Below are 21,046 nucleotides of genomic sequence, written 5' to 3'. Positions count from 1 at the left end.
TTTATAGATAGATGTGTGCTGTGTATACAATATATGTATAGAATATATACTGTACTATATGTGTATATTTATATAAATGTATGTACTGTATATCTACTAGCGGTCTATGGCAGGGTCTGTGTGTATGTCTTGTATTGTCTGTGAGGAGCTAATCTTGCAAAAGATGCTAAACCACTCATTGCCAGATGTCCTGCACACTGCCAATATGACACAGAAATAACTCGCCAATTTTCTTCAATTATTTGTCCAACTTGGAAGTCATTCATACATCATGTTGAATGAGTGATGATATGATGATGTATGCAATGCATACATCATCATGCATCAGACATAGATGACTGACAGGCTCCAAGATACACATTGGAGCCACTCAGCCACGGCATCTCCATTTGGGTTGTGATCCGGAACCGCAGGAACCTGATCCAAAATTGAGGAACTGAAGTCTGTTCCATCACATATGGAACCGTTTCTGGAACCGGTTTTGTCATGCTGTCAGAGTGTATGTGGACTTTCAGTGGTTTTCAAACTTTTTAATTTCAAGGACCACCCAACACTGAGATTGTACAAATGGAACCAAATGTGGTGCGTGGGCACCTTCTAGTGGGTGCGTGACATGAAAAGTCTAATGGTGGTGCTATGGTTTTATTTCCTACGACTGGCTTTGTTAGTTTACGTGTCTGTCTGTCTGTCTGTCTGTTCGTACCAAAAAATGAGCATGGTTGCAACGGTCACCCAGTTCACCCGGGTGTGATTTCATTACGTCAGACATTACGTCAGATCAGAGCTGATCAGGCTATATAAGACCTTACACCACTCAGTTCACACGGGTGTGATTTTTTATATATTAACAAATGCCAATATAATTGGCAAGTATATGCAGAATATACAGTAGCCTATGCTGCATATATATGCCATATTCAGGTTCATATATGTGCATATGTGGATGAATAGGAAATGTATAGCTTAGTACTCGGATGGTTTAACCTTTATTCAAATGTAGGTCAGCTGCCACAGTACGGAGACCGCAGCTTTCCTCTCAAAGCCAACGCCGTTCGCCAGTGGTGGAATTGAACAGGTAACATCGTCCTGAAACTAAAACAAAACATTGTCCCAGACAGGTGTTTGTAATAATCTGCTTCACATAACCATATAAACTACAACAAAACATTGTCCCAGCCAGGTGTTTGTAATAATCTGCTTCACATAACCATATAAACTACAACAAAACATTGTCCCAGCCAGGTGTTTGTAATAATCTGCTTCACATAACCATATAAACTACATAGAAACATTGTCCCAGCCAGGTGTTTGTAATAATCTGCTTCACATAACCATATAAACTACAACGAAACATTGTCCCAGCCAGGTGTTTGTCTCTGCTTCACATAACCATATAAACTACATAGAAACATTGTCCCAGCCAGGTAACCATATAAACTACAACGAAACATTGTCCCAGCCAGGTGTTTGTCTCTGCTTCACATAACCATATAAACTACATAGAAACATTGTCCCAGCCAGGTAACCATATAAACTACATAGAAACATTGTCCCAGCCAGGTAACCATATAAACTACATAGAAACATTGTCCCAGCCAGGTAACCATATAAACTACATAGAAACATTGTCCCAGCCAGGTAACCATATAAACTACATAGAAACATTGTCCCAGCCAGGTGTTTGATTGGATCTGCTTCACACTAACCATATAAACTACATAGAAACATTGTCCCAGCCAGGTGTTTCATTGGATCTGCTTCACACTAACCATTGCAATGCTTGCCTTTTTTGTAAAAGGTCATGCATGCAAGTGAAGTAGGCCCTCGAATTGGCAAAACACTTAGTTTTATTGATAATGACATACATTTTATATATGATGTCTAGCGAAACGGGACATTCTGCATAATGTATACTTTTACTTGTGATACTCTTAAGTAAATGTTGATTACCGGACATTTACTTGTAGTGTTTCTACATTGCAGCATTGATTATTTTTAGTACTTTTTCCACCACTGGTTCCAATGATCCAAGCCGGAACACGATTGATTGATCATTAAAATGAACATGCTTTGAAATTGCATGCATCCCACTAAGTGGTCAAATGGGTGATCTACTTTCAAGATTTTCAAGTTGGCCCTAATCCAGATAAGGTTGCGAAGTGCGAACCGTTGGTAACTTGGTATATTTATGTATGTAAATCTATGGAATACACAGAAACACTTACTTGGATCTTGTGCTTTCCCATCAAATCTCTGTATGAAATAAGAATAGAAACGAATAGTCAATTCTACCATTTAGAGCTGAATTTATTTGCTGATACATGTCCAGTTGCTGACATACCATGAGCTCATCCTGGAGACTGACTTTGGACAAGCTGATGGCGCCATCTAGTGAATACTATTGGAAGAAAGAAAGGGTTAATGGTAGACAACAATGCACAGAGGCGTCTCAATAATCACAGACTCAAACTTACTTGGTCATTCTCATGTTTGTTTCCAAGAGTATCCTTTTTGTTGCTTCCATCCCTGGTTAAAGTATACAAATACCCCCAAAATATAAATCAAAGTCCAAGTGGATGCTTGTTCTTATTCATTATTATTGTGCTTAATTACCAAATGCTACAAAACAAAACTCACATGTTGGATGTAGGATGTTTAGCAGGGTCCTTCTTCCCCCAGCCATATTTGCTGTGGACATTGAAAATGTAGAAATTCAGAATAAGAACATGCAAAGTCTTGGCTATTGTCCAGCCTTAGAACACTGGAACACTGCAACAAATCTTAATTCTTATACACTAGAAGACTTTTAAAATACTATCAATATATCCATCCATTATATTTTTTCTGTTGCTGTTCCTGTCTATCCATCAATCTGGTGAGAATTGTGTTGAAGAGTTTAAGTGTACCGCGTGTTGTGCTGATATGGACCTCCCGGTCAGAATCGCACTCAGCCATACCCAATCAACCCGGTATCCGGAGAACTCGCCAGTTTACCAACTCGATTAAATGCATTTTAGTTTTACTTCACCTTCATTTAATTTGCATTGCATAGAGAGAGAGAGAGAGAGAGAGAGAGAGAGAGTTGTTTAGAGTTAACACTAGAGAAAGTAGGAATGTTAAAAGTTTAAACACCAAAGTACCGAAACAATGTAATTCATTAGTAAACAATTCCTGAAATGGTAAGCCTACTTATCATTGGTATTCACATACTCACTTTTTTATCATCATCTAGCTGACCATTTAATTGCACAAAATAATTTGATCACTATAACATCTGTGAGTTTGACATACTACACTGATGAAGACAGCATGTTCGCATAACGATGAAGACATTGATGAAGACTTTTCGCAGTGGCGACTTGGTAAACTGGCGAGTTCTCCGGTATCCATCAACCCAGCCACCTCACCTATGGTCCTCTGTAGCTGTATAGACATAACTATTAACTATACATAGTCAGCACACTGGCCACTGGATTGTACAGTATGTCAACGTCACCACAATAATGGTTGGGGCAACTTGCCATAATTCCAGTTCCAGAAGTCCTATATAAGAACCTGGAGACTACAACATATTGTATGGTTTATTAACATTTGTTACTGTTATTCTCTTCCTCTTTCCATGCCAGAAGGTGGAAAGAGGAAGAGAGGGAGGCCAAAGAAGGCATGGAGACAGACAGCCAAGGAAGACCTAAGTGAGACGGGTGTCAGCAAGAAGGGTTGCCCGGGGCCAGAGCAAATGGAGGCCATTGGAGGGGAATCGTCACCCAATGTTCCAATAGGAACGGGAGGAACTAAGTCACTGTCAAAGTCAGAGTATTTTTAACCTGTAGTGTCCTGTATCATAACATAACTAAATTTCTGGCATTTTGTAACATAGCAAACCCCTTGAATTAATGAATAGTTTATTTCAGTGCTTTACAGTTGTGTTTGCATAATCATGGGTGGCACCGAAAAGGTTTATTTTGCCTACCCTTGAAAATCATTTGAAATTTTCAGCGAGTTATAATTATTTTAATTGTAGATAAGACCTCCCCTCCTCAGCCTCACCAACTCAACTAAACCTACTACACTCCTCCACCACCTAGGCGGGGACCCTCCAGGGATGTCTGTAAATATATGAGTGGGCAAAGGGGAAGTAGGATTCTGTTGGGGAGTGGAACAACGCCAACAGTAAGCCACTCTACCCACCTATGAGTGGGCGAAGGAGAGTCACATTCTGGCAGGGAGGCAGATCGTGGCTCAACACTGTCATAAATTGTCATGAGCATCCACAGTGTCAACCCACAAGCATAGCAGAAAGTCTTGCATGCTGATGGCAATTGCAAATCATTGCAATAAGGCAGAAACCTATGTTTTATCGTAAATGAATAACCTACTTTAGACTCTACTAGTCACACAAAAGTAGCATTGCGTCACGTTGTGAGCTTGTAGATCCGCTATTTTGTATTTTTGCTACTTTTGATTGACTTGTTTTTTGGAAGTGAAAGTGGTTAAAGCAGCATTATTTAACTTGTGTTAATAAGATATACAATTGGGGTGGTTGTATTTGGTCTCCATGCTCTTCTATTGAGACATATAGATCGTGTCAAAGGTCATGTTGTCTCACCTAGACACAGGATTTGACTAAATACCTACATTGGCTCCCCAGTAACACAGATTCGATTTTTTTTGCCATTTCCTGAAAAGTAACAGTTTATTGATTGACTGAATCGTTTATTAACAGTGTGCATGGACAAGCACAGGGAAGTACAGTACAATACAAGGTCTGCTACAAGGCTTTGACTTTTTACAGGGTCCGGTTCCGAATTTCAGCCACCTGTAAGTGCTCTTTTAGAGCGGTTTTGCCGTCTTTATGACTGTGTTGGTGGGGCATTCCACATTTTTGTGGCATAGTAGGAGAACGAATTTAAACCCTTGTTCGTGCCAAATCGAGATTTGTGGTGTTCCCCCTGGTGTTGTGATTGTGGACTTGATTGACGTTTTTGAAGTAGTTAGAGACGAGGTACATGGGTGTCAATGAGGTGTAGTGTTGTATCTTGTAGGTAAGTTGCTGTACATATCCACAGACTGACAGAGAAACAGCATTGGCTCACCATTTCAGAATGGCCCATGTGATCAGACCCAGAGCTGCGAGGAGCAGCCCTCCAGTCACAGTCATCATGACAACAAACAATGGATCAGGGTCCCAGTAATCAGACCTCACAGTCACCACCTGGGGAGCTTTAGTCTGAAGGATAAACAGCAGAGAGGCGCTGTCAGCTCTAAAGGCAAGTTAGATAGATGGATAGATACCACTTTTATTGATCCCGCAGGGGAATTTCAGTCGGCCAGAGGCAGCACAGCAGTTAAACAGTCTAGAAGGAAAGTACTATAACAATAGGCACCATCAATACAAAACAGAACCTATAAAACTATCTTGCACCATGCAAAAAAAATATTATTATTATTATTACAGTGTCCTCACAGTATCCCACACATTATAATATTGATCCCAAGATACAGCAATAAAGTGTTGAAACTGTATTGTACCAGAGCAAGATGTCTAATAATCACCATCCTAATTCAAATAATTGTGTAAGAAGCAAACACATTTTCTGTTCCTTTGGTCATTTTTGTGTCCCCAGGATCTCTCACTGTGACTTAGTGCACAACACTGTACACCAGGGATTCTCAACCTGTGGGCCGGGGCCCACTGGTGGAACGTGAGGATATTGCGTGGAAGTGAACCCCCGAATACTTGGCAAAACATTAAGATTTTAATGATAAAAATAACATGTTACACCTTGAAAAATGACTTCATTTTGATATAAAACATAGGAACTTAAACTATGTTGGTTGCTTTCCAAGCTGGAACACAATCGACTGATTAAGATAAACATGCTCTAAAAATAAACCACGGCTGCCATGTTAAGTGGTCAGATGGGTGGGCCACGAATGCTTTTTCAAGTGGGCCCTGATCCAACAAAGGTTGTGAAAGTAAAGGAACCTGTGTGTGAAAGCTATCTTACCGTAGTCGTAGTGGTGGTGGTTGGAGTAGTGGTGGTCCAAGGGACCACGTAGATGTAAGCCACCGCCGTGGTTCGATGCTTGTCATCGCGATCGGACACAGAGAATGTCACCTCAAACATGGCACGATCATACACTCCATCCACAACGTAGGAGAATACGTTCTTGGAGTACAGCCTCAGATCCCCGTCGATGTGGAAGCGATCGACTGCTGCGCCTGTGTGTGACGAACCATTTCACAGAAATATGTGATGAATATAGGTAGATAGGCTGAAACAGGAGATACTGGAGGCAGGGGTGATCAATATAGGTAGATAGGCTGAAACAGGAGATACTGGAGGCAGGGGTGATCAATATAAATATGTGATGAATATAGGTAGATAGGCTGAAACAGGAGATACTGGAGGCATCAATGTGGATCAATGTGGATCAATGTGTCCATAGACAAATGTGTCTGTGGCAAAGACTTGGTCTTGTCCATAGCAAATGTTTGATTTTCTTTTTTACACACCATTATACATTTCTTACCAGCTTTTCTAGGTCCCAGGTTTTCTTCTGAATATGTATGACACTTTACTACGACACTATGGCATATTCTAACTAGTACTAGTGGTTCTCTTTTTCCAATAGTGATGACATCAGGGATCTCCATATATGGGCCTAACTGCGACAGCAGGTCAGGCATTTACTATGACATTAGGGTCTCCACATCTCCATCCCTGATGATGTCACACTAACTGACGGGAAATGCTCGATTCCATAGTTAACTGCTCGGTCGCAATTATTGTCCACTCATTTTGTATGTCTGTCGCAAAAATGGCGATTAGTAGGTTCCTGACCTGTGCTGGCATACCCTTTGGTTGTGGTTGATGGCTGGTTAACAAGGCTACTTGTTTACTTATGGAATGATCAACATGACTCTAGATTTCTCTAGGTCTTCAACCTTTTTACTTACCTGCCCCTTCAGGGGCAGTTCTGGTTATTAATGGGGAAAAGAACTCTCACAGAATTTTACTGGTTCTAGAAAGTTTCAGGTTATGTGAGATTCTGGGTTACCCTTCGTGGTTGAAAAGAACCATACGGTAAGTCACTCTGCACCACCTGGACACTCATTAAAATATTGTAAAGCTTGCGCAGACATCATCATCGGGTGACACACACCGTTGGTGATGGTAGCAGTTAGATCATCACCATCTGCGTCGGTGCAGCTGAGCTGGAGGATCGCCAGCCTCTCAGACCGGGTGGAGAAGATGGTCGACTCATACGAGACAGGGTCACACACCGGAGCATTGTCGTTCACATTCTAACAGACAAGCAAGAAATGGGAGTTTAAAATGATAACTGCGTGTTTCATCAGATGTTTCATTATACCATTGGTTCTTAAACTTTAACATTTCAAGAACAAGGCCAAAGTGCAGTAACTACGGAAACAAATTAACTGATGGATTTAAAAGTGTTTCAACTGGTCAGCCAAATGAGATATCGGCATATAAGTGACACTTCACTAATTCTAACTGTATATCTGTTCTTGAGCTAATTTGACCTTTGGGATATACAAATTAGTCGGTGTGTCCAAAAGCGTAATTACTGCACTTTGGCTTTGTAGGGCAGCATGACTCTGTACAAACCAAATGGACCATTTGAACATGTTTGCACACACTCAGTTACAGACCTGTAAGGGTCCATTTGGAACCCCCCTCAAGGAACCCTGACGGTCCCTGGTTGGATCCCACTTTGAGAGCCACTGAATTATATGTTTCATCCACTATTCTTCATCAGTACTCGCCTTCTTAAAATGTGTTTATTTGAAATGTCACTAGGGGATAAGGGGCCTGACTCTGCATTTTATACCAAATTCTTAATTGACCGTACATACTACATGAATGTATCTCCAGAATTGGAACTTGTTCCCAAGATTCTATTCCTTCCTGACCTCAACATGTATGATGAGGTCCACAAATCCCGTCTTCCTGTTGGTTTTGTCCACATCCTGGTCGTAGTCCTCTGCCTGCACCCTCACCACATGTCTCTGCTGAAGCTCGAAGTCCAGTTCTGTGTTTAGATACAGCTGCCCTGCAGACGAGGAAAGAAGAAACCATTTGCCTGCTGAAGTGACAGAGGGAACCCCAGTGAAATAGAGCAGGGGTTCTCAACCCGTGGGTCGCGACCCCTCGGGGGGTCGCCAAATTATTTTAGGGGGTCCCCAAATTATTTAAAAAAAAAAAAAAAAAAAAAAAATATTTTCACGATTTTTCAAAAATAGCAGACCTACAAGCTCGTAGCGCGCCACTCGGTGGCGCGCTATGAGCTTGTAGATCTGCTATTTTTCAATAGCTAAATTATAACAATGCTTAAAACACCAAAAGGGGTTCCCGCCCAAAATGGTTTAAGGTTATTGTAGCAGTCAATTTATATTGGGGGTCGGGAGGGGGCGGGGCGGGGGTCCCGAGACATTGCCAAAGCATTTCCGGGGGTCCCCGGCCAAAAACGTTGAGAACCCCTGAAATAGAGTGACACATATGATCAGTGGTTGTCAAGTGGTGGACCAGCAAAACTTTTATCCATATTTTTTACATGTTGGCTATAAGAAATAGCAGATATACATGCTCACTTTGTGCTATGCTGTGAGATTGTACAAGGGATCCCTGGCACAAAACATTTTCAAATGGGGGCGGCAATTACATGTCAATTTGGGGGTCACTTGACATGAAAAGGTTTGAGAAGCGCTGATGTAGATGATCTTACCAGTGTCAGGATCAACAGTAAACATGCTGTTCATTGAGAGGATGGAGTAACGTATGTTGTCAAAGGGCCAGTCTTGGTCTCTGGCCACCACGACTCCCACAGCAGACCCTGGCTGGGTGTCTTCACGAACCCGCAGCTCCAGTGGAGCCACGAACACCGGCTCATGCTCATTCACTGGAGTCACTGTCACCAGAACACGTATCTGGGCTGGACACACCCACACGCACGCACACAATGTTCATTTGTGTTCACTGCATGCTGTTGTGCATACAGTGCATATGACCTTGAATTTTTAAAGCAGCACTTTGTAACTTTTATATGAATAAAATGTAATGTTGTCTAATCTGTATAGAGTATGTTAATACAATATAATTTACGGTTGGGATGGTTGTATTTTGTCCCCATGCTCTTCTATTGAGACATTGTGTGTCTAGGTGAGACATGACCTTTGACATGATCCTGTTTTGTTTTGACACAAATTTTGACCTGATGGTCAAGATTCAATTTATCCCCTGAGCAAGCAGGCAGGCTCTATTAGCTCAAAGGTAAAACATTTAAGCTCTAAACCGGGTTCAAATCCGGGATAGAAGAGATAAGTTACATAGTGCAGCTTTAATACACAATACACATGTGTGTGCACACACACATACTATCACACACACTCACACATGCACATTATTCATATCAACATAATCAGTTGACGGCATTAAAGTTGTTGATTGCATAAAATACAAAAAGGAACCAGTTTGCACACTGACATGTGCGTGGGGGTGTTCCTGCGTCAATGGCCAAGATTGTGTCTTCATACTGGAAGCCGTTTGAGGCCATCTCCTCTGTGTCATAGTCCAGCGTGTTGTTTACCTGCAAGAGAGGAACTGTTGCAACAATCTGATTTATGACTCAATGAATTGGCAATTACGCTGAATTTCATTGAATGCCGTCTCATTGGTCACCTGGAGCTGTCCATCTTCGAGTCTGAACTTGATGAATGACAGACCATTGTCGATCATGCTGACAGAGACGCTGTTGTTGCTGGCGTCCATATCCAAGCATGTCAGAGTGCCCAGGTTGGAGCCCACCGCAGTGGTCTCAGGAACCACCAGTCTGTGATAGAACCACAGACAGAAAGGTCAAGAAAGACGGCCTGACATGGTCCTGGGTAATACAGACACTAGCCGCCTCAGAATGACATTAGACCATTTTGTGCCTCAGTTAGTGTATTGTCTCTGTTGGGGGGACGGGACGTCCAAAACTGTTACTTTTCTAGATTAAATTAAATAAATAAAACGGTGTGGTGCAAGTAAGGGTTAATTTACACAAACAAAAAACATTAAAAGTTAGAATATGGAGATAGGTTTCTGCCCAACATCCTATAGGGCAAAGAGTGGGGGGATGTTGGGCATGCCTCCTTCACTCCCATCTCCAACATCTGGACTCATCGTCGGACAATTTTGCTACTATTCTTTTTGTGGACTTTAGTTCTGCTTTTAACACTATCCAACGCCATCATATGATCAAGAAACTGCACCTCCTCAACATTCCTCCACTCCTCATCCACTGGACACTCAACTGTTTGAGTAACAGACCACAAACACAACAAAAGTAGGTACATCTTTCTCATCAACTGTTATCACCAACTCAAGGTTGAGGTTGGCCCCTCAAGGTTGTGTCCTCAGTCCTTTCCTCTACACACTATACACAAATGACTGTACTAGCCCTTCACCCAACAACATCACATACTTTAAATACTCTGATGACACTGCCATTCTCGGACTGCTCCATGACAATAACGTTTATCAGAATACCATTTCTCATTTTACACAGTGGCCGCACTGAAAACTATTTAGAGTTGAATGTGGACAAAACAAAATAACTGGTCATTGAAACAACCCACACTGGACTTAACCCCTGGTGTTGAGTCTGTCGGATAGCCGGTTGTCCAGAACAAAAGCCCCTGCACTGGCTCTGGACCTGATCACCCCAATATCTTCATATATGGAGCTGGCCTGTTCTGACATCACAACAAAATTGATCACAACGGGCACTGTTCTAGTTTACAGTAAAGACACATTCTCAGTGTAAATGTCTGGATCTTATATGGTTAAGCATCGCATCGCAGAGAGACTGGTTCGGATTTTTGAACATAACATATTTGCACTTGCAGAATATTTAGAGAAAGAAAACAAAGAAACATACCAAATATAAAAATGTTGTGCAGTTTCTGTGTTCAGGAAGTGAATGTGTTTTTGGTGTCTCATATACAGTATCCCGTAAGGGATGGGTCTTTATGACAAGACACGAAAATTAAAAATCATTCATTCTCAGTCAAAGCACGATGCAGAGCAGTTGACAATTCTTTATTAGGCGGTAAGAGGTCCCATCATTCACGGCTATGACCCAACCCGATAATGACCTCATTCACGGCTATGACCCAACCCGATAAGAGGTCCCATCATTCACGGCTATGACCCAACCCGATAAGAGGTCCCATCATTCACGGCTATGACCCAACAGGCGGTAAGAGGTCCCATCATTCACGGCTATGACCCAACCCCATAATGAGGTCCCATCATTCACGGCTATGACCCAACCCGATAATGCCACTGGCCAGGACTCCGCATATTAAGTAGTTACTTTAAAAGCTGTGTGTGGTGATTCTGGTGAAACATTAAAGGTTGAACTCCTATAAAGAGGCACACCTCTGGCTAATGACAACCTTGAAAGCTGATTTATATGCCAGCTGGTGTCACGCTCCAATGTGCGATGTGCAATTTACAGTATAGTCACTATACTATACTGTAAATTAAGCTTTAGTGTCTCTTTATACCTCTTCATTCACCCAGACAGACTTGCCTGCTCTGGGTGTGCTCAGACACTATAGTATAGTCACTAAGCTGACCATAACAGTAATCACGGATATCTTTCTGAGAAACCTCTATATTTTGCCTCACTCCCAATCTTCCGCCGTAGTCTGAAAACCCACCTCTTCAGACTCCACCATGGCCCGTAGCACCCTAGCCTAGCCCCTTAGATAGCACATTATGTAGACTTAGATAGTATTTTAAACAGACTTATAGCTTGTTACGTAGACAGCTCTAGAATTGCACTTTATGTAGTCATAGCACTTTATAGTACACATGTATAATATATTATATAGTATAGTATGTATAGTTTACATAGATACTCCACTGTTACGTTCTTAGTCTACGCATGATTCATGATAACTACTTTTTATATATGTGATGTATGCCATGCTTTTGTTATTGCTTAATGTAAGTCGCTCTGGATTAAGAGCGTCTGCTAAATGCCTAAATTGTAAATTGTAAATTTGCACATTATCCTTCATAGTATTGTAGTGTTAGATAGCTGCAGTATAACAACCACTTAAGCCCCATTTAAAAAGATGGCACAAATAGCTGATGTACAAGCTCCCAACGCGCCACATATTAAACCCAGTTTTGGAAGGTTTGAAAACAATTTAAAATGGTGATGCCTATAGGACTTAGAGGCGGAATGATATCTGTAGCCTCCTGTGTTTTGCCTTGTGTGCTAAATGAATGGACATCTGTGTGACAAGATTGAGATGACGAACTGTCCTCCGGCTCTTTTTTTTTTTCTTTTCTTTTTTTCGTCACTTGTTTTTTATACCATGAATCAACAAGATTCTTCTTTTTTCTTTCATTCATTCTGTTTACAATGCGGGAGGCACTCAAAGCCTGAAAGCCCGCCAGCCTAGATTATCCTCATCCCAGTCTTTTGAAATGGGCAGACAGTTCTTTAGCTAAGCCAGTGATTTATATTCTCTTTTTTTTTTCTTTAATTTTTTATCCCACGATTTTGTAACCCATTTTTTCACCCAGTGTCAATTATCTAATGTAATCCTGGGCACTACACTTCCTCTGCCAACTTGGGGGGCAGCGGACTGACCTCATGCTTCCTTCTATGCATGAGGAGTCCAAGCTGCTTCTTTTCACCTGACAGGGGAGAGTTTCCCCAGCCGGACGTAGCGGATGGAAGGAACACGTTATTCGGACCTGCAGTTCCTTTACCCTCCATCAGGTGCCCCGGCTGGCCAGGGGGAGGAGTTTAGAGACCAGGATTATTGCATGTTTTTGTGAGGGTACCTACCCTAGGGGACACAGGTAGAACATGCAAACTCCACACAGAAAGACCCTGTGATTTATATTCTCAATTTGACTCTCAAATTGAGTGAAATCCACAATAGCTGTGAAACTTTTGCTGTGCATAATTTTGATATGCTGCAACTATTATGTTGTCCTGAAGAAGAGCTGCCTTGAAGTAGTTATAGTAGTATAAAACAGTGGTTCTCAACCTGTGGCACAGGGGGGTCCCCAGATGAAAGTGAAGTAACAATTTTTAAGATTTTTAAGACCTTGGTATTACCTCAAAAAAGAAAGAAAGAAAAGAAAGAAAGAAAAAGGAGCACTACTGCATCAAAAGTAATCAACAAACTAACATTTGAGGGGTCTTCAGATCAAATATGATTATATTGGAGGGGTTGAGAACCACTTTTAATACTATTAAAACACTGGTAAATGTAATGAGGCCAGCTGCAGTTGAGAAGTACACAGCAACATTTGTGTTTGTTTAACTCTGATAGTTAAACGAACAGAGAGTTGTGTCAGTGAAAGAACACTTGTAATGTAATTGAGTGCATTTCGTCTTACACAATCACAGGAGGGAAGCAGAATGGTGGATACTCGTTGACGTCCAGGACAGTGACGGTGACGGTGGCGGTGCCAGTGCGCTCCTCTGCCAGGCTGTAGGCCCTCACCAGCAGGACACTGTGAGCCAGCATGGCCCCGTCGGCCTCTAGGTCCAGATTATAGGCCGTTCTGATCACTCCGTCCTCTGATGAGACAGCAGGGGACACTAGATCAGTGGTGCAGAAAACATTTTAACCCATAAAGAAGACCTGATTCTACAGATGCCTTCTGAACCAGTCATTCTTGCAAAAAATTCAAAAATAGCAGATGTACAAGTTCTCTTTTCTCTGTTTTAAGGGGTTTCATGATTAGGACCCCAAAACTGATATATATTTGACTGCGGACGCCAACATGACAATATCTTGCGACACCATGTGACGCATTGTGAGCTTGTAGATCTATTCTGAACAGGGATGCCAAGATTGAAATGTTTAAGACAAAATATGAAACCGGAAAGATCCCAAAGTAGAATGTAACATGAGTCAGGCGGCAGGCCTAACCTTTCTGTATCTTGAAAGGTGGGTAGTCACTCACAAAGGTGTAACGCACATCAGGGAAGGAGTCATTAGCCCTTACGGCAGCTACAAAGGACTCAGGTCCCTGGTTCTCAAAGATGGATACGCTCTGGAAATGGTGACTGAAAACATAAATCAAGAAACCATTCCAATATTTTTGTAGGCCATATTTACATCTTATGTCATAAACATTCCATCTGGTTTAATGTATAAAATGTATTTGTGCATCAAGACAGAATATGATACAGATGATCGATAATAGAAAGGAATGGCATATACTTTCTCTGTCGGGTGGAAACATCTATAACTGTTACTTTTCAGGATTCAACTTCAAAAGCATGAAAAGTAGCAGATCTACAAGCTCAAAACGTGTCGCTTTGCCCCGAGTTTCGAACGTGTTGATCTGTTACTTTTGTGTGACACAGTAGTATTCATTTACAAAACAAAAAACACAAAATGTTAGAATATGGACATAGGAGGTTTCTGTTTGTTGTACTTACACAAAGTCCAGAGGATGGTTGTATACTTTCAGAACCTGGATTCTGACCGTTCCAGTGCAGTTGGCCCCGTGTCTGTCTCTCACAGCCACATCCACCTCAAACTTCTGTAATTCAGCATTACTGAAGCAGTAACTTTACTCTAAACACAGACACGTATACAGTTTTGTGACACAACTGCCAAATGACCTGAACAGCAACTGATCATACCTTTGGTCCATTGTGGTAATCGAAAGGCTCGCTGGATGTAAGCGTGCCACCTCCATCACCTCCTCCATCAATATGAAATCTACCACTTGAGGATTCAGGACGTACCTGAGTGATAGAGAACTACAGCACAGACATATACAATAAATACATCAACCTCTTAAGCCAAAAGTGATAAACAGATGTGCTGTAGTGATGCAGCAGTTAATCGAACTAATACATTTAATCAAATATGAAATATATAATGATTATAAGATCGTTTGCTATTATTTTGCACAACACTGTATCAAGACAAGGTATAAAATAGGGCTCAAGTGGTTAATCAGACTAATCGATTTAGTCGATTAAAAAAATCTATTAGAATGTATTTCACGTTGATTCATGCTATAATATACATAAAAGAAAGAACATGCTTCTAAAGTATTTGATTGATTAAAAACATAGTTGATATCATAATGGTATTAATGGCTAATAAAACAATGGATAGGTGCAGCACTAATGTGCCGTGTGAAAGATTACTGAGGTAGTGTCGTTGTGGTCAGGGTCCGAGGCCAGTATGGTATATATGGACACTGGAGCTGGGAAGTCCTCTGGAACATGGACAGTAGCTCCTGAAAAGAAACACCTACTAATATGGTTGCATAACGTAAGATATTGACTTGCTTCTGGGTGTAGAGGAGTGGGTATAATGACGGCCTTCAGTTTAGCAGACTTTGGTGTTGTAACTGCACGCAGGTCAGTCCACACAGACTTCACAATGAGTTGTCTGTGTGCATACATGCAGTGAGAGCTCAAGTACCTGATACCAGAAGTGTCCACCTCTCTTTATAAACTTCCCACATGGAACCCAAGGACTATTAAATGAGGACAGGAAGCGAAGACCATACGGTGGACTCCATGTTGCTCCCTGGAAGGAAAGAAACATGCGCAATGGGCTACATGCAGCCAACACTTCCGTGTTCAGCTTCTTTCCTTCCAGGGAGCAACATGGAGTCCACCGTACGGTCTTCGCTTCCTAACCTTATTTAATTAACCTTGACAGAACCAAGGAAGCTCTGAGAAGGAAAGGACATTGTCACGTGACTGGGCTGCGCCATGACACTTTCATGGATGCTTTCATGGGAGCCAAACTACAAACTAGTCAATGAGAGCTCACTCAGCTCAGTGACCAGCTCATGAACAAACACTATTTCTGAATGACTGAGACCTTTTGTAAAGTATAATCACTTCTGGAAAACAACAGAAGACATATAACACATTATTGTCTGCTGTGTTGCTTTTCGATGTGTACACTGTGCAATTTTTATAGAGGTATGGTATCTAAAGAGTACAAAGTACCTTTCTGAACGTATCGCGAGACTTCCCACCGTTTCCTGTCTGGCAGCCAAATCTCGCGATACCTCCGAGCCAGAAACGATACCTGCTGCTGTTTAGATCCTCAAATAAAATGATATACTGTGCACTTTGTGCACATCGAAAAGCAAGTGATTAGAAAACAACCTGTGATATGACAACGGTCTCAATTGTTCAGAAATAATGTTTGTTATGAGCTGGTCCAGCCGGCTGCATTCACTGCCATGTATTAATTTGGCTCCCATGAAAGTGTCCATGAAAGTGTCATGGCACAGCCCAGTCACGTGACCATTTCCTTTCCTTCTCAAAGCTTCCTTGCACGGAACGTCCCACAGCCAATGAGAATGTGAATTCACATCCAACCAAACCAGGGGATATCTCAAATCTTTAGATCAGTGGTTTTCAACCGTTGTTGAGAGGGTTCCAACTGCCAGGTGGTCCCCAGCTAAATGATGGAGAGTTGGTAACGGTAATCAAATGGACCTTTATAGATCTTTAACTCTTGGGAATGTAAAACGAAACCATATGGACCCGTAAGGGCCCATGTGGTTTCATTATACGCTCTCAACAGTTACATTATTGTCATTGTACATCTGCACTACAATTAGAGAATGTAGAAGAATTGTTATTTTTTATCAACATTTGCCTGTTATCTCTGGTACCAAATACAGCTTGTGGACCCCGCCAAAATAGGGTCTGAGAGGCTAAATCTCATCAAATGATGGTCCGTGGCTCAAATGCTGAATAAATAATGGACCTTGATATGAAAAGGGTTGAAAACCACTGCTTTACGTAAGAGTCCCATGCTACACACAGCACAGATCGTCACGGAACAAGGTATTCCTGTAGGATATACTGTATACTTGTTGCTGGGTCTGACAATCAGATGTGTATATTTTACCTGTTAACTGGAACAGAGGGTCACACTGTGGGGGCTCATTCACGTCTCCCACTCTGATGTGGAAGGTTTGCTCTATGATGAAGCCAGTCGCATTGACGAGTTGCAAACCAACAGTGTACAAGCTGACCCTCTCATAGTCCAGAGAGCCATTCTGTATTATCTATAAAGAAATCAGCAAACCTCATCAACTAGCAATATTCTTCCCCATAGCTCCATAAAGATTATTCAAGTGTTCTGTCATCATCATGTAAGCAGGTGGAGTTTTAATGTGTCATGTCCTGTATTTTATTCCCACTGATGTCTATGTTTTGGATGCATGTGTCTGTGTCATTGACACCTATTGTTTGTCATTGATTGATTGCAGGTGTGTGTGGGTGTGGTGCCGGTGCCCTTTAAAAGCAGAGTGTGTCGAAGACAGATCAGCGAGCAGAGTGGGACCCAGTCAGTGTGACCGGCAAGAGTGGGTTTTATGGCATGGGGTTAACGATATGCAATGCTTACGCTCGCACACTGTGGTCTCATCGCTCGGCACCTGCCCAAGTTTGGGTTGGATGTGCATGTCTTTGTACTTTTTTCACTTCCCTCTTTTTATGCCAGTTCTTATTGAGATTGCTGTAAACCTTTTTGTAGTGCTAATGTGTGTGCTGCGTATACATTTATTATTTGGATGTTTATTGGCCTTCTAACGTTATGCCTTAAATGGTTGTTGGTGCAATTCCAACTGGCGTAGTCGCGTCGGTAGTCTTGGTGTATTTTAGTAACCTCTATTGGTCCATTTGGTTACAATCAGATTAGTTAAAATGATGGCCCTACTCACCTGAACATCAAAGGTGCCAGAGGCAGCTGCAGGTGTGACAACAGGGGCCTCAAGCAGGTCCTCGTGTGGGGTGACTGAAAAGATGCGGATGTCAGGCTTAAGGCTGAAGTTCCGCACTTGGAACTCGGCCAACACGTTCCTGGGGCGAACATCCTCTAGCACTGACACAAAGTCAGGAAGGCCGATGAACTCTGGAGACAGAATGTTACAGCGTTTTGTGTAACCTTGCACTGACAGCTGCTGGCCTTGCAAAATCACAGTTAAGTTCTTCTCCACGACGTGTGTGTGTCCAACCAAAGACAATAATGAATGGAAGTAGACATATTCAGAACATTATAGGGCATAGTAGGGCTGACCAGTCAGACCCCCTTGTTGTTCTGTGTCGCAAACGGTCTGCCTCTGCACTACACTAGCAGTTCCTCCAGAGGGCGATCTTGGTGTGTTGCTGGACAACTCTCCCAAATCCACTTTTGCATTTGTCACACAGAGTAGGTAGGCTACTAAATAAACCACAAGGTAAAGTACTTTCACCACAGTTCAAATCATAAGCAATTACATGACTCAAATACCGGCTTATTGTCTGTGCCTCCCTCCTACACACATGGGAGCACGCATGCTCACAGCAGACACCAACAGGATTAATCATTCAGTTGAACCAATAGTTTATGCTCTGGGTTAGTATGACTTACATCAGAAGTCTAGACTGTTTAGTAGATCTACACAAGTTATTGTGATTGTTATAGGCTATGGAATGAGCAACTCTACCTGTGGTCCAGACCCTGAGAACTAATTCACAAATAGGTGATAAATATCACAGTGAGAGACCATTTTTGGAGCAAAGTTTATTGTAATTAGATACGCTACCGATAAGCTAAGAAATAACCCCTTACAGAGTCTACACTCCACAGTCTACACAGTATATCAGACAGTGTTTTCCAAAGAGTCGGACAGGACCCATATTGGGGAATATTATTTATTTTTGAGGGGCGCTAGCCCCTCCTATATACAGCTTTTGTCCCCACACGTCTCAATATTTGCCATTGACAATGAAAGGAGAAATTAGGCCAAATGTCTGCAAAATATGATGTAAATTTGTGCCAACACAAACCTTAAATGCCATTGATAATGAAGGGAAAATTTACGTCATATGTAGACGAGCAAATTAGCTAACCAATCACATAAATTCAGTTCAATGAAAGGAGACATTAGGTCATATGTGCCTCAAATATGACGTCAATTTTGTCCCCACACGTCTCAATATTTGCCATTTACAATGAAAGGAGAAATTAGGTCAAATGTCCGCCAAATATGACGTAAATTTGTGGCAACACAAACATTAAATGCCATTGACAATGAAGGGAAAATTTACGTTGTATGTAGACGAGCAAATCGGCTAACCAATCACATAAATTCAGTTCAATCAAAAGAGAAATTAGGTCATATGTGACAATGAAGGGAAAATGTACGTCATATGTAGACGAGCAAATCACAAATTCAGTTGTTCATGAGATGATGTATAATAATAAGAGCACCCCGCACTTCACACGGGTGTGATTTATAATATATACTGTGTGTGTGTGTATGTGTATATATATATATATATATATATATATATATATATATATATATATATATATAATAATTATTATTATTACCGGTATTTTAAAAAATGCTAACATTTTTTCAAATTGTCATCCTGATCAACGTCGCATCACAAGTGAGCTTGTAGATCGGCTATTTTCACTATTTTGGATCCCAGGGAGACATCACATCAAAAATGTATTTTGGGTCTCAAGCTTAGGAGGTTTGGGAACCATGCACTGCTCTAGTCTATACTACATAACCAATAGATTTCTCTGTACAAGAGGAGCACTACTAGGTGCTTCACAATTCACATTGATGATGATTATATTCATCTTAACATAGGTCATTTCTTTAACTGATCGATGAGCTGTGTAGTCCACAAGGGTTCGTTACATTACATATAATATTGGTCAATTAAAGATGCACTCACCAGCAGAGACGTTGCACACTAAATATGGCAGGAGCAGGAGAATGACGATGAAAGCCATAGGTGAGCTGGGAGGTTGAGATACATCTAATCAGAACGTAATTATGTCTATAGAGAAGACTTCATGATAGAGGTGTGCGTTCTGGGTGTGTATTATTCCTAGCCATGGTTACTGAGTGTCCTTGCCTGGATATAACCACCAACAAATCTTCACAGAACAAACCATGGCCACTTCAGCTCTGCCTGGTCTTGTAATATTTATGGTAAAACAGATAACAGCCTGTGTATACGGTTGTATAACACTTAATTTATAGGCCTAGTCAAAAAAGAGCAGATTTGCAAGCTCACAAGGAGTCAAGCTTAAAGCACAATAATGACACTTTTTTTGTTGGTGGGTTGTATAGTTACTTTGCCATGATGTAACAATATGGTGAGATATGTTCAATAGTTGCTCAGTTGATTAGAAATTGATAATCCAAAAAGAATTATCCCCATTGTCTTTCATTACATGGTGATAACAGCTCTCAAAGTTGCACTTTTGGGAATTTTAAGCATGTAAGCAAACAAAGCATGACAGGCTTATATGCAAAGGCTAAAATGTAATTTGGAAAGCATGTTATGTTGACATATGCCAGGACCTGGCATCCTATGTGTATAGTTTCAATTTACAGATAATTGCCCTACTGTTTAGACTGAGGATCGGTTCTTGATTTACCTATGATCTTAGATTACTATTTCTATGCATTTGATGTACCTTGTGTTTTCCTTGCTTACTGTAAATCGCTCTGGATTAAGTTGTAAATCTTGACAAAACATGGTACTTTTTCTTCCTGTTGATTTTACCATTCTGAATCCAGATCCACGGCTCCAATCCGGATTATTTTCCTAAATCAAGTAACAACTATTGAAGCTATCTCACCAATATTTGGAGTTACATCATGGCAGGGTAACTACTACACAGCCCAAGTGTGATTGTGCTTTATGGAGAGTAGGCAAAACACATATGAACATAGTATAATAATGCAGTGTTTGAATGTGCCATAACCATAACGTCAGATACCGTTATCACAGATTAAGGCCAAAACTGAAAAGTGGTCCCAACCCCCTATTTCCAGCTCTCCTGTGTAATGACTAATGTGATGCGCTGTGGGGAGTGGCCACATGCAGGCAGCAGTTATTCTGAAGTGTATGGGCTGCCATTGACATTCATTAAAATCCAAGCCATTAAAGATGTGCTGTAGTGCTTTGTGGGGCACGGTACCATCCT

At 41.4% G+C, this 21,046-nt stretch overlaps 1 protein-coding gene across 1 annotated transcript; it reads right to left on the bottom strand.

Moving 5' to 3' along the window:
* Window positions 1–1,036: 1,036 nt before the first annotated feature.
* LOC306929938 (cadherin-related family member 4-like) lies at window positions 1,037–19,840 on the bottom strand (the record flags this gene model as incomplete). Its single annotated transcript, XM_079510676.1, has 20 exons — window positions 1,037–1,092; window positions 2,226–2,253; window positions 2,342–2,398; window positions 2,475–2,526; window positions 2,638–2,688; window positions 5,094–5,227; window positions 6,009–6,223; window positions 7,168–7,309; window positions 7,940–8,079; window positions 8,752–8,958; window positions 9,510–9,612; window positions 9,705–9,855; window positions 13,440–13,623; window positions 13,979–14,115; window positions 14,494–14,597; window positions 14,701–14,820; window positions 15,217–15,308; window positions 16,952–17,111; window positions 17,769–17,959; window positions 19,783–19,840. The coding sequence occupies 20 exons, from the start codon at window positions 19,838–19,840 to the stop codon at window positions 1,037–1,039; spliced, it is 2,382 nt and encodes a 793-aa protein (XP_079366802.1).
* Between the last annotated feature and the right edge of the window lie 1,206 nt (window positions 19,841–21,046).

The sequence above is a fragment of the Electrona antarctica genome, assembly GCF_951216825.1.
Source record: "Electrona antarctica genome assembly, chromosome: 9".
Classification (NCBI taxonomy): domain Eukaryota; kingdom Metazoa; phylum Chordata; class Actinopteri; order Myctophiformes; family Myctophidae; genus Electrona; species Electrona antarctica.
Note: the sequence above shows the minus strand (reverse complement) of the source record. Positions and strands in the feature narration are given on the sequence as shown.